Source organism: Puma concolor, chromosome B3 (assembly GCF_028749965.1).
Source record: "Puma concolor isolate L17-30 chromosome B3, mPumCon1.1.hap2, whole genome shotgun sequence".
Classification (NCBI taxonomy): domain Eukaryota; kingdom Metazoa; phylum Chordata; class Mammalia; order Carnivora; family Felidae; genus Puma; species Puma concolor.
In genome coordinates this window covers 1,499,052-1,512,776 of record NC_141672.1, presented here as the reverse complement: position 1 = coordinate 1,512,776, position 13,725 = coordinate 1,499,052, and the positions used below count along the sequence as shown (strand labels likewise).

The 13,725-nt window shown below is 63.4% G+C and overlaps 1 pseudogene and 1 gene segment (V, D, J or C); both read right to left on the bottom strand.

Annotated features, from left to right (window-relative positions):
* Positions 1-527: 527 nt before the first annotated feature.
* LOC147579630 (immunoglobulin gamma-1 heavy chain-like) lies at positions 528-6,533 on the bottom strand. The segment is given in 4 exon segments: positions 528-980; positions 1,089-1,464; positions 1,871-2,169; positions 6,449-6,533. Coding segments are annotated over 4 exon segments (1,071 nt in total).
* A 1,146-nt stretch (positions 6,534-7,679) lies between these two features.
* Positions 7,680-10,912, bottom strand: LOC147579629 (immunoglobulin heavy constant epsilon pseudogene; annotated as a pseudogene).
* Positions 10,913-13,725: the final 2,813 nt, after the last annotated feature.

Here is a 13,725-nt window from a genome sequence, read left to right as displayed (position 1 = left end):
CGTTTGGGGCACCGGGGTGAGTGTCCCCACGAGTGGACAGGCCTGGCCCCAGGCAGGATGAAGCCAGGCGGGGCCACCTCATCTGAGGGAGGGTGAGGGCCTGTCCTCACAGCATGGGTCAGGCCTGGCTACTGCACTGGCACAGAACTACGGCTCAGAGCTGTCAAGAGGTCCAGGGGACGGGGGGAGCAGCGGAAGAGGACAGGCCAGCGTCCCACAGCTTGGGCGGGTCCAGACGTGGGAAAGACCGTGCGCCCCGTTCCCTGAGGGGCTCTGGAGGGCTTCTCCGTTCCCTGTCGGCCCCCTCCGGCCTTGAGTAGCCCCTGGCCAAGCCCTCTCTCTGTCCCAGGCGGCTCCCGGCCATGAGGTTCGCCCGCCTGTGCAGACCTGCCCACTCAGGTCCCGGCCCCTGGTGGGACCCACGCTCTCCCGTGAATGGTGACCCCTGAGCCTCGGGGCCTGGCCTGCCCACACCTCCCAGAGGCCCGGGTGTCCTGAGCTCTGCCTCGGAAAGACGCACGACAGTGTCACGGGTCCCAGGGCAGTGCTGGGTGCTTTATTCACGCAGGGTGCCTGCCCGGGGTGGGGGGATGTACACAGGGGTGGGCGCTCAGAGCCCGCGGGGGCCTGCTGGGGGGCCGGGCGCGCTGCTCATTTACCCGGAGACTGGGTGAGGGATTTCTGTGTGTGGTGGCTGTGCAGAGCTTCGTGTGACACCGAGCAGGTGTAGGTGTTTCCACTCTGCCAGCGGGACTTGTCCACCAAGAGCCTGCTGTACAGGAAGTAGGTCCCGTCGTTGTCCAGCTGGGGCGGGGTCGTCTGGTAGTTGTTCTCTGGCTCTGACTGTCCGGTGATCTCCCACTCGACGGCAATGTCAGGCGGGTAGAAGCCTTCGATCAGGCAGGTCACACTGACTTTGTTCTTGCTGAGCTCCTCCTGGGTTGGAGGCAGGACGTACACCTGGGGCTCGTGGGGCTGTCCTGTGGGGTCAGAGGTCAGCACAGATGGTCACTCCCAGGGTGGAGGGCTGGCCTGGGTCCACCAGGCCCCACTCGACCTCCCTGTGCCCCATCTGCCCTGTTGCCCACCTTTGGCCTTGGAGATGGTCCTCTCGATGGCGGAGGGGAGGGCTTTGCTGTTGACCTTACACTTGAACTCCTTCCCCTTGAGCCAGTCCTGGTGTAGGATGGGGAGGACACTGACCACACGGTAGGTGCTGTTGAACTGCTCCTCACGCGGCCTCGTCTTGGCTGTGTGCATCTCGGTGTTATCCACAAACCATGTGATCTGGACATTGGAGTCATCTGGGCCCAAGTCCACCACCAAGCATGTGACCTCCGGCGTCCGGGAAATCGAGAGGGTGTCCTTGGGTTTTGGGGGGAAGATGAAGACAGACGGTGCTCCAGGAATCTCAGGAACTGGTGTGGGAGACACAATGCAGGAGTCAGCATTTGGGGGGTGCTCCTCTTGAACATTCCCCCCACCAGGCAGTCCCTGGATACGGGCCATGGCCTTGGTGTGCAGGGCGGTGCCCTGCTGACTCACCTGGGCATTTGGGACCTTCCCCGGATTTGGGCTGTATTGTGGACGCTGTTTGGGGTACTGCAGAGAGACCAGACTGGAGGTTAGTGGGGCCAGGGGTGGGGACAGCTCTTGGGGTGGGCTAGGTCAGGGCAGGTCAGGGGGGCGTCCCCAGACTGGTGCCTGCCAGTGGAGATGAAGTATGGTGGGGCTGTGCAGCCTGTGCTCACACTGGACCAGGCAGCCAGGCCCAGAGGCCCTCCTCCCCGAGCTTGGGGGACAGAGGTGCCTCTCCTGTGCCCCGGGGTCCAGGTGGACCGGCTGACCTGGCCTGTCTCCCAGTGGACACCCTCTTACCGGTCTTGTCCACCTTGGTGCTGCTGGGCGGGTGGGCCACGTTGCAGGTGAAGGTCTCACTGAGCCACCTGCTGGAGGGCACTGTCACCATGCTGCTGAGAGAGTAGAGCCCCGAGGCCTGCAGGACGGACGGGAAGGTGTGCACACCGCTGGTCAGGGCGCCGGAGTTCCAGGACACGGTCACCGGCTCAGGGAAGTAGCCTAACACCAGGCAGGCCAGGGCCACGGTGGCGCCAGATGTGGTCCCGCAGCTGGGGGCCAGTGGGAACACCGATGGGGCCGTGGTGGAGGCTGCAAGAGAGGAGGCCGTGTGACCACAAGGGTCTCGCTCCTGGGAGGGTCCGGGCAGGGTATCAGGTGCCCGGGCTTGGGGTGGCCCTCCGGGAAGTCTGCAGACCAGCCGCCCGGCGTAGCTCTCTGCCGCCCCAGGGCCTCGTGTTTCTGCGGCTGCACGTGCTGGCCCCATGGGCCTGGTCGGTGCTGGGTGACCTCCTGCTGGATTAGAGTCTCCTGGGCCCAGCCCCTGGGTCCCCACTCGGGCTTCCTGTGGGTGCTCGGCCTGAGCGAGCCATCTGTCTGAGCTCTGACCGGTGGCCCCTGCTCCCAACGGGCCTCTGCTGAGGCCCTGAGCCCACTGCCCTGTTGTCCCAGCCTGAATCTGCCCTGGGCCAGCGGGCCCTTTCTTGAACACAGCAGGCCTCTGCCACCCGCTGCCCGTGCCCCTCAGCCCGGAGTCCTCGTCGTGGCCTGCTGTCTGCCCTCCAGGCCTCACATCTTCTGGGTCAGCTCTGCAGCTAAAGCGCCCGGGCGCCGGATCCCGTCCCTGCCCTGAGCCCCTCCTCAGGCCTTCCTGGGCTCACTCAGTGCCCGTGCCCTGGGGCCTGTCCAGCTCCTCCCTGTCCCCAGAGCCCTCTTTCAGCAGAGGTCTTTCCTGAGCCTGCCTGCCCCTCAGTGCCGGTGGGAGGCTTGCCCCGCCCTGGCTGTCGTCTCGTGCACGGTGCCAGCACCTCAGAGCCCACGTCCCCAGCCAGACCCGACCCCTCTGCCAAGTCTGATGGCCCTGCCTGGCCTCCCCTCCCACCCACACTCCAGGCTGGCGGCCCTGCCTCAAACTCCCAGGCTCCCCCTTCCCTGCACCGGCTCCACTGCCCTGAGCCACCCCTCCTGGCTTTGTCATGTCCAGCCTTCTGTCCCCCATCCCCACGAGCCTCCAGAGCGGGGTCAGGGCCCCTGAGCCTAAGACTGTGGCCACCCCTGTCCCTTCAGCCCCAGAGACCTTCCTACCCAGGCTCGCCTCTCCCCCCTACCTTGTCCACCGGGCCTCAGGCGGCTCACGCCCTCCCGTGTCCAGGGAGGCTCTCCTGGGCCCGCGCCCTCGTGGTCTCTGTGCCGTACCGCTCAGCTCCCACCTAGTCCAGGGCTGCTCTTAGCTCAGTCCCTCTGCCCTTCACCCCTGAGGCTCCTGGGGCAGCCCTTGCTCCTCCTGCCCCCCACCCCCGCCCCTGCTCACCCTCACATGCCCTGCCTGCTCCCCTGAGCTCCTGGTGCAGCCCTGCCTCTCCTGCCCTCTCCCTGCCCCTCCTGCTCTCCCCCTGCTCCTCCTGCCCTCCCATCCCCCTGCTCACCCTCACATGCCCTGCCTGCTCCCCTGAGCTCCTGGTGCAGCCCTGCCTCTCCTGCCCTCCGCTTGCCCCTCCTGCCCTCTCCCTGCCCCTCTTGCTCTCCCCTTGCTCCACCTGCCCTCCTAATCCCCTACTCACTGTCATAACCCCTGCCTGCTCCCCAGAAGTCCTGGGGGTGTCCCTGCCCCTTCTGCCCACCCCGTGCCCCTCCTGCCCTCCCCCCTTGCCCCTCCTGCCCACTCCTCAGCCCCTCTTGTTCTCCCCCTGCCCCTCCTGCCCTCCCAACCCCCTGCTCATCCTCACAAGCTCTGCCTGCTCCCCTGAGCTCCTGGTGCAGCCCTGCCTCTCCTGCTCTCCCCCTGCCCCTCTTGCCCTGCCCCCTGCCCCTGCTCACCTGTAGCACCTCTGTGTGCTCCCTGGGAACTCCTGGGGCAACCCTGTCCCTCCTGCTCTCCCCTTGCTCCTCCTGCTCTCTCTCAACCCCTCCTGCTCTCCTCCTGCCCCTCTTGCTCCCTCCCTACCCCTTCTGCTCTCCTCCTCCCCCTCTGTTCTCCCCCCTGCCCCTCCTACCCTGCCCCCTGCCTCTGCTCCCTATGCCAGCTTTGTGTGCTGCCTGGGAGCTCCTGGGGCAGCCCCCTGTCCCTCCTATTCTTCCCCTGCCTCTTCCGTTCTCCCCCTGCCTCTCATGACGTCCCCCTGCCCCTCCTGCCCTCTCCCTGGCCCTGCTCACCCTCACAAGCTCTGCCTGCTCCCCTGAGCTCCTGGGGCAACCTTGCCTCTCCTGCCCTCTGCCCTGCCCCTCCTGCCTTGCCCCCTGCCTCTGCTCACCTGTACCAGCTCTGTGTGCTCCCTGGAGCTCCTGTGGCAGCTGCCTGACCCTTCTGCTCTCCCCCTGCCGCTGCTCTCCTTCCCCTGCCTCTGCTCACCTGTACCAGTTCTGTGTGCTCCCTGGGAGCTCCGGGGGACAACACTGCCCATCCTGCCCTCGCTCCTGCCCTCCTGCCCTCCCCCTGCCCCTTCTGTCCTGCCCCCTGCCCCTGCTCACCTGTACAGCTCTGTGTGCTCCCTGGGAGTTCCTGAGGCAACCCCTGCATCTCCTGCCCCTCCCCTGCTCCTGCTTACCCTCACAAGCTCTGCCTGCTCCCTGAGCCTCTGGGGCAGTCCTGCCTCTCTTGCCCTCGACCCTGCTCCTCCTGCCCTGTCCCCTGCCCCTGCTCACCTGTACCAGCTCTGTGTCTCCCAGGGAGCCCCTGGGACAGCCCTACCCCTCTTGCTCTCCCCCTGCCCCTGCTGCCCTCCCAGGAACCCTGCTCACCGGCAGAAGCTCTGCTGGCTCCCCTGAGCTCCTGGGGGAGCCCTGACTCTCCTGTCCTCCCCCCAGCCCCTCCTGCCCTGCCCCTACCCTCCAGTCTCCCCTGCCCTTCCTGCTTTTTCCCTGCCCCTCCTGCTCTCCCCCTGCCCCTCCTGCTCTCCCCCTGCTCCTCCTTCTCTCCCAACCCCCTGCTCATCCTCACAAGCTCTGCCTGGTCCCCTGAGCTCCTGGGGGTAGCCCTGCCTCTCCTGCTCTCCCCCTGCCACTCTTGCCCTGCCCCCTGCCCCTGCTCACCTGACCAGCTCTGTGTGTTCTCTGCTCTCCCCTTGCCCATCCTGCTCTCCCCCTACCTCTCCTGATCTCCCCCTGCCCCTCTTGCTCTCTCCCTGCCTCTCCTGCTCTCCCCTTGCCCCTCCTGCCCTGCCCCCTGCCCCTGCTCACCTGTACTAGCTCTGTGTCCTCCCTGGGAGCTCCTGGGGCAAGCCCCTGTCCCTCCTGCTCTCCCCCTGCCCCTCCTACTCTGCCCCTGCCCCTCTTGGATTCCCCCTGCCCCTCCTGCCCTCCCCCTGCCCCTGCTCACCTGTACCAGCTCTGTGTCCTCCCTGGGAGCTCCTGGGGCAAGCCCCTGTCCCTCCTGCTCTCCCCCTGCCCCTCCTACTCTGCCCCTGCCCCTCTTGGATTCCCCCTGCCCCTCCTGCCCTCCCCCTGCCCCTGCTCACCTGTACCAGCTCTGTGGGCTCCCCTGGAGTTCCCAGGGCAACACCCAGTCCCTCCTGCCCTGCCCCCTGCCCCTGCTCCCTGTACAAGTTTTGTGTTCTCCCTGGAGCTCCTGGGGCAGCCCCCTGTCCCTCCTGTTCTCCCCCTGCCCCTTCTGCTCGCCCCCTTCCCTGCTCACCTACACAAACTCCACCACTGGTCCTTGGAGCTAATGGACCACAGCTGCTTTCTGCCCTTGCTGCCCCATGACCTCTCCCCCACAGGCGAGCTCAGCCCGCAACTACTCTGTGTTCTTAGGGCTGCCCCGGTCACAGCTGCCCATCCCAGACTCCTTAGCCCAGGTTTGGCTCCTGACCGTCTGCCCCTGTGCTACTGTCTGGGTTCTGAGCACACGGGAGCCCCTGCCAGCCCCTCGTGCTCTGTCCCCGCTCACGGGCTGCAGTCCAGGACCCCATGGCCAGCACCTCTGACCCTGGCCTGGGGCCAGAGCCAGCCCCAGTGTCCTGGACAGGACCCTCGGGCCATCTGGGGTCCTCTTCTTCCCCTGTGCTGGGCCGGCCTCTCCCTGTGCCCTCACCTTAGGCCTGTCTGTCCATGTCGGCCTTGGTCCTGCAGTAGCTCAGTCCAGCCCAGCCCTGGGCTCCCAGCACAGATGGCAAAGGGCAGGCCTCAGGCCCACCATGGCCATCATGTTCCTTGAAGGCCCAGTTGCCACGTCCGGTGCGTCCAGCAATGTTGGCGTGGGCGCTCCTGCCCATGCCTCCCTCGTCCCTGCCCTGGCCGGTGCCCTGGCCCCCCAGGCAGCCTGTGTCCCCCATGCTGGCTGCTCCGGCCCGTCCGTGGGGCCCCGTCTCTCCTTGGCTCCTGCGCTGCTTCTGCTGCCCCCACGCCGCCCTCTCTCCGTGCGGAGCCTACTCACCAAGGGCTGGGGCGACGGAAGGCTGGCCCCAGCACCTCGGCCCTCCTCGCTCTGGCCCCAGGCACATGTGGCTCCTTGTGGCTGAGCTCTGTGCCCATAGCCCCCTTCCTAGCCCCCAGGCAGCCGTGGGAAGACTAAGAACAGGATTGAAACTAGGTGGCTCGGCGACACGCTTCCTGAAGTTCCCTTTTCTTCTGGGTACTTTCTGTCTCAAGGGCCTGAGTGTGCGGGGGTGGGCTGTGGGGGGTGGCTGGGGTCCCAAAAGAGGGCACAGGAACCCCACTCTCACCTGGGCGCGTGGTGTGGGCACAGGTTGACCCACCCATAGCCTCAGGCCCCGCCCTGGGCCTTGTCCCGTCCCCTCAGCAGTGTGGCCTCCCTGGTGGAATGCTGTCTTCCTCTGGCTTCAGCCACGGTCACGGTCATCTGCCCGCGGTCAGAGGGAAGCTACTACCCTAGAGGACAGACAGAAGCCTGATGTGCAGGGACAGAGTTCGTGGTGGTCACCGGACCTGAAAATGTCCTTGCAGCTGAGAGACCCTGTGTGGTCCCTGTGCTGCCCGTGCAAGGGGGCCGTGACCCCTCAGCCCCTGTGTTTGGACAACCACAGTGTGCACCCCAGGCTGCCACTTCCTGCGGTGTTAGGCCTCGATGGGGACGCCTCCGCACCACGTCCAAGTCCCAATCCGGGCCTGCGGGGCTGTGGGTGTGCCTGGAGCCCTCGGCCTGTGGTGCGAGGCTCTCTGCCCTGCTCACACTCATGTGAGCGAGGGCTCTGGGCTCCTCCTGGGGTCTGGGGCCTTGGCTGGGTGGGTCCGGCCCGCTTGGTCCCCGGGGCTCCCCAGAATGGCACCTTGGCCGTAGCTGGACGGCTGCACTGGGCCCAGGGCCTGACTCCCACGAGAAGCCACATCTCCTTAGGTCCTGATCTTAGGAATCCAGCAATGGCTCTTCTGTGCCCCCATCCCCACGGAGTTCACAGAGACCCTTGGGCTTCTGGAGAGGGGAGCAGACCCCGTCCCCTGCATGGGGCAGGGCAAGGTGATGGAGGAGCCCGTGGTCCTGGAAATACTGCAGTGGCCACTTTGCAAATGCCATCGGTCACCGTGTCGGTGAAGGGAGTGTGCACCCCACACTCTGGGCTCCCGCAGCCCGGCCCCCTCTCGCGGTGCCCGGCAGTTAGGGTCCTCTGCAAGCTGTGGGTCCCTGGTTGCTCAAGAAGCACATCCATCTACACAACTCTGGTCAGGTCACGGGAACCGATGAGTTTGACAAAACCCTCGAAGGTGTCCCGGCTACCGTGCGTTAGGGACATGGGGCCCCAGGCACCTGTAAAGGCAGGGTTTTGGCAAGACAAAGTGGCACATCGTACTTCCCTTGGACAGCTAATTCCCTCCCCTGGTCCCCATGCAGTGCCCCTGGCGTGGTGCCGGGTCGCTGTCCCTCGTGGGGGTCATCACGGGGCTCTGGGGCACCTGCTGTGCCGGATCAGTGTGGGGGAGGGCTGCCTTGGCTGCCGAGGGCGTGGCAGTGGGCCGTGGGCCGTCAGGCACTGGGTTTTGTCGGAGACCACACACCTGTCCCAGCCTAGGTTTGCAAGGCCCGTCCTTTCCAGAATAATCCTTTCACAGAAAAGTTGGTGAGGCGATGAAATTACCTAGTGTTGACGCTTTTCAACCATCATGCTGAACTCTGGGTTTGGCTTTCAGAAACATTCACCCTGTGGTTACAAGAACAAAGAGATGCTTTGGAGGTGTTCACGGATGTCCCTTCCAGGGGCCTCTCGCCGACCCGCGGCGTCAGAGCCTGCGGTGGTGGTCGTCCAGGGCAGGCGTGAGACAGCAGCCTGGCCCGGGGCTGGCTCATTCCAGCCTGACTTGCTGCCACAACGTCTCAGCAACCCCTCCCCTCCTCTTATGGGCACCTGCTTCCGGGTACCTGCAGATGCTTACTGTGTATATGTAATATTTTGTGCAGGCATATGAGGTATTTGTGTAGTACCCTCACGTGGATGGTGCGGACCATCCCCCCCCGCCGGGGGTGCCTCTTTCAAGCAAAGTGACCTTGGATGACATGATATTCTTTCTTTCAGAATGTGGAGGAGGGCTCGGGCTGCCAGGCCAGCACACACACCTGCCCTCCTCGTGGAGGAGGGCACTGGAAGGTCTGTTCGTGCCGAGAAGCCCTATAGTCAGCACCCCGTGGGCACATGTGGGCCGCGTGCCGGCCCGTGTGCCCTGAGGGGAGGCAGCCAGCTGGAGAAGGCTACACGCTGTACCATCGGCACTGCGTGATGTGGGGGACAGCACATGTAGTGTGACGGCGCGAAGGTCAGCGGTTGCCGGGCGTTTGGGGGGAGGGAGGAAGGAATAGGTGGGGCAGAGGGGATCTTCGGGCCGGGCGATTCTTCTGTAGGAAACGGTAGTGGGGGAAACTCGAGGACAGCAGCCTGAACAGCAGGCTGACCGGGGCAGCACCGCGGACAGGGTGCAGGCTCAGAGAACCTACTAGGGGTGGACCTTACTGTGAACTCCGGACTTTACTCAGCTGTTATCAGTTCACATTGGCTCATCTTTCGCAACAATCGTGGCACACGGGTGTGAGCTGTTTATAGTGCACAGACTGTCCCATCCCTGTGCTCCACGCCCAAAGTCTCCAGAATGTTGTGCGTCAACTGTACTTCAATAAAAATAAAAAACAAAATCTGTTTATTAAAAGAATTAATTGTGATGTACAGAAACGCAAAAGCACTCGATTGCCCTGCGTGATGTTGAGCTCACTGTGGGTGGAGGTCACCTTGCCCTCCTGCTTGCCGGGGACAGCGTATGGGAATATGTTCGTGGCCTTCTGCCCATCCACCAGCCAGGTGACCTCCATGTCACCTGGGACGTAGCCGGAGATGAGGCACAGGAGCTGGATGGTGCTACTGGTGTCACCGAGGGGGTTACACGAGGAGTAGAAGAGCTTCATGGTGGGGGGAATGAAGTTCATGGCACACGCTAGGGGTGAAGGTGGCAGCCTGGCGTCAGCCCCCTGAGCCCACGACACCCACGTGCCCGCCCAGGCGCCTTCCTCCTCTCCTAGCCGCTCCCGCCACGCCTGCCCCCCTCCTCCAGCCCGACCCTGGCTCACCACTGACGGTCTTGTTGATGGTGGGGGACTCCGCGTGAGCCACACTGCAGGTGAACTTCTGTTTGGCCCACTCGCCCGAGACGGTCACGTGGCTGGTGGTGGTGTAGAGGCCAGAGGTCTCCTGGAGGGTGGCGGGGAGGGTCACGATGCTCTTGTTCAGGGACCCTGCATCCCAGGTCACAGTCACCGGCATCGGGAAGTAGCCCGTGACCAGGCAGCCCAGTGTCATGGACGGGGCAGTGGCGATGGTGCCTTTGCAGCAGGTGGCCAAGGGGAAGACGAGGGGGGCCTGGATGGAGACTGTGGGGGCAGAGGCAGTGTCAGTGCCGACCGGCGGAGTCTGAGGGGGAGAAGTGTGGGGCAGAGCGGGGTGGTCGGGTGGAGGGGCGCACGGGGACCCCTTCTCCAGCGTCAGGGGGCAGATGCTCATTTTGGACTCTTGTTCCCCGAGTCTGCTAGGAACGCCCTCCCACGAACCCCTGTGTCCCTGCCAGAAGCAGGGGTGTTCTTACCTTTGGCCAGGACACCCTGCCCGCAGCCCTGAGTGGCAGGAACGGGGGGTTCTTGGGGAGCAGAGGTGTCTGACTCGTGTCCTGACCTGCGGAGGCTCCAGGGAGCCCGACTACAGGCCCCATTCATAGCAGAGCCCAGATCAGTCCTCCCCCACTCCCCCAGGTGGTGACTCCTGCCCGGAGCCCAGACCCCAGCTCATCGTCCAGGCTGCCCACTCAGTCCAGTGAGACCGACCAGTCCACGTGGCCTCGCGTCAGGACGGCTGAGAGCAGGGATACAAACCCGCTCCACACCCAGCCTCACTAGGTCTGCTGATTCAGACCAGCTCAGGTCACGGGAGTCCGCCTTGGTCCGGCCTGGCCCACGTCAGCCCAGGAGACCCGATTTCAAGCAGGCTAACTCATCTGAGTTCAGTCCACAAATTCTACCAAAATCCTTCAGCTCCGTTTGGCTCAGCCTGCCAGCCAGGCTTGTCGTACCTGCTCAGTCCCACTCAATGTAGCCTCACTGACCTTGGCCACTGGACCTAGCAAAACAGTACACCCTGCTTGACTCGCTGAAGCCTGATTCAGCCAGACCAAGCCAACTAGCTGAACCCAGTTTAGTTCAGCCCAACCCAGTACAGGCCAACTCAGCCCAGCACAGTTCAGCTGAGGCCAGCTCAGTCCAGCTTAGCCTAGTTCAGTTCAACCTAGTACAGCCCAGCCCAGCCCAGCCCAGTTTGGCCCAGCTTAGCCCATCCCCGCTGAACTCAGCCCAGTTTAGCCCATCCCAGTTCAGCTCAGGCCAGTTCAGCCCAGCCCAGCTCAGCCCAGCTCAGGCCAGTTCAGCTCAGCTCAACCCAGTTCAGCCCAGGTCAGCCCAGGTCAGCTCAGCCCAGCCCAGCTTAGCCTAGTTCATTTCAACCTAGTTCAGCCCAGCCCAGCCCAGCCCAGTTTAGCCCAGCTTAGCCCATCCCAAATGAACTCAGTCCAGTTCAGCCCAGCCCAGTCCAGCTCAGCCCAGCCCAGTTCAGCTCAGGCCAGCTCAGTCCAGCCTAGTTTAGCACAATTCAGCCCAGCCCAGCTCAGCCTAGCTCAGCCCAGTTCAGCCCAGCCCAGCCCAGCCCAGCTCAGCCCAGTTCAGCTCAGCTTAGCCCAGCACAGCCCAGCTTAGCCTAGTTCAGCTCAACCTAGTTCAGCCCAGCCCAGCCCAGCCCAGCCCAGCCCAGCTTAGCCTAGTTCAGTTCATCCTAGTTCAGCCTAGCCCAGCCCAGCTCAGTTTAGCCCAGCTTAGCCCATCCCAGCTGAACTCAGCCCAGTTCAGTCCAGCTCAGTCCAGCTCAGCTCGGCCCAGCTCAGCTCAGCCCAGCTCAGTGAAGCTCAGCCCAGTTAGCCCAGCTCAGCACAATTGAGTCCAGCCCAGCTCAGCCTAGCTCAGCCCAGTTCAGTTCAGCTCAGTCCAGCTCAGCTCAGCCCAGTCTGGTCCACCTCAGACCAGTTCAACTCAGCCCAGCCCAGCTCAGCTCATCTTAGCCCTGCTCAGCCCAACTCAGCACAATTCGGTCCAGCCCAGCTCAGCCTGCCCAGCTCAGCCTCGGTTAGCTCAAGCTGGCCTAGCTCAACCCAGTTCAGCCCAGCTCAGTGCAGCTCAGCCCAGCTCAGTCAAGCTCAGCCCAGTTAGCACAGCTCAGCACAATTCATTCCAGCCCAGCTCAGCCTAGCTCAGCCTAGTTCAGTTCAGCCCAGTTCAAATCAGCTCAGCTCAGCCCAGCCCGGTCCACCTCAGACCAGTTCAACTCAGCCCAGCCCAGCTCAGCTCAGCTCAGCTTAGCCCAGCTCAGCCCAACTCAGCACAATTCAGTCCAGCCCAGCTCAGCCGGCCCAGCTCAGTGCAGCTCAGCCCAGCACAGCCATCTTAGCTTGGTTCAACCCAGCAGCTCAGACCAGACCAGTTCAGCTCAGTCCAGCTTAGCCTAGCATGCCCAGTTCAGCCTGGTTCAACCCAGTTCAGCATAGCTCAGTCCAGTTCAGTTCAGTCCAGCTCAGGTCAGCCCAGCTCAGCCTAGGTCAGCCTAGCCCAGCCCAGCCCAGCCCAGCTCAGCCTAGACAAGCTTAGCTTGGTTCAGCTCAGCCCATTCCAGCCCAGTTCAGCCCAGTTCAGCCTAGCTCAGCTTTGCTCAGTTTGGCTCAGTCCAGCCCAGCCTGGTTCAGCACAACCCAGCTCAGTTCAGCCCAGTTTAGCCAAGTTCGGCCCAGCCCAGCCCAGCACAGTCCAGCTCATCCCAGCCCAGACCAGCCCAGCTCAGCACAGCTAAACCCAGCTAAGCCCAGTTCAGCTACCTCAGTTGAGATCAGCCCAGCTCAACCCAGCTCAACCCAGCTCATTCCATTTCAGCTCAGCCCAGTTCAGCCCAGCCCAGCCCAGCCCAGTCCAGCCCAGTCCAGCCCAGTTCAGCTCAGCTCAGCCCAGTTCAGCCCAGCCCAGCCCAGCACAGCCCAGTTAAGCCTAGTTCAGTCCAGAACAGCCCAGCTCAGCCCAACCCACCCAGCTAATCCCAGTTCAGCCCAGCTCAGTTCAGATCAGCTCAACCCAGCCCAGCTAAGTCAAGTTCAGCTCAGCTCCACTCAGCCAAGCCCAACCCACTTAGCTAGCTCATTCCAGTTCAGCCCAGTTCAGTCCAGCTCAGCTCAGCCCAGCCCAGCTCAGCCCAACTCAGCCCAGTTAAGCTCATTCCAGGGCAGCTCCGCTCTGGCCTCTGCCTGTGTCCTGCCTGCAGACAGGAGACAGGCGACCCTGCTGCGTCTCGACTGTGGGTGTGTGCCCGGGTGTGTGCTGGGGGAGCAGGGGGAAGGTGACCCCCGCCCAGCCCTTGGAAGGCCCTGCTGACGGTGGAGGGCTGGGTGCGGGGGCAGTGTGGGCAGGGCGGGCAGGTGTAGCGTGGCATCCACAGTGCCGGCCCGCCCCCGAAGGCGGTTTTCTCCAGACACTCGGAGCCCTTTCAGGTCCGTTGCCGGAGTTGCCGTTTCCTGGGCTTTCTTTCTTCGGAAAGTCCTTGGATTGCTGTGAATCGTGCCTCGTTTTCGATGACGCGTTCTCAGCAGGTTGTTGCGGACACAGCGGAACACGACTGCTTCCTGCGTTTGTTTGGAGCCCCTGCTGCTGTTCTTGCTGGTTCGAAGGGCTGTCTGGATTCCGCTGCCTTTTCATCGTACGTGCTTGTGTCGTCTGCATTAGTGACAGTTTGACATCTGTCCTTTCAGTCTCAGCAGCTCGTTTTCGTCCTTTGTCACACAGCATTGGCCAGGACCATCTCCAAACTGTTTGACCGCACTGCTCACAGGGAAAACATTTGTATTGTAATCTAACACCCATACATATGTTATGAGCAGGAGGCACACACATGTTACCCTTCCATACATACGTTGTGTGTGTTCTTACGTGGCTGAAACATCTTCACACACAACACTTACCTTGGTACGTTCAGCGCATTACGATTTCTGTCCCCACCTGGCTGATTTCAGTCTGCAGGTTGGCCCGACACACGTTGTATAAAGGTCATGATGCGGCACCCTGGCCTGGTCGCCGGTCCGCACTGTCTGAGGTGGGGCCCCGAACCCCACGACCTGCCCCTGTGCCTGGACGGCAGCCCG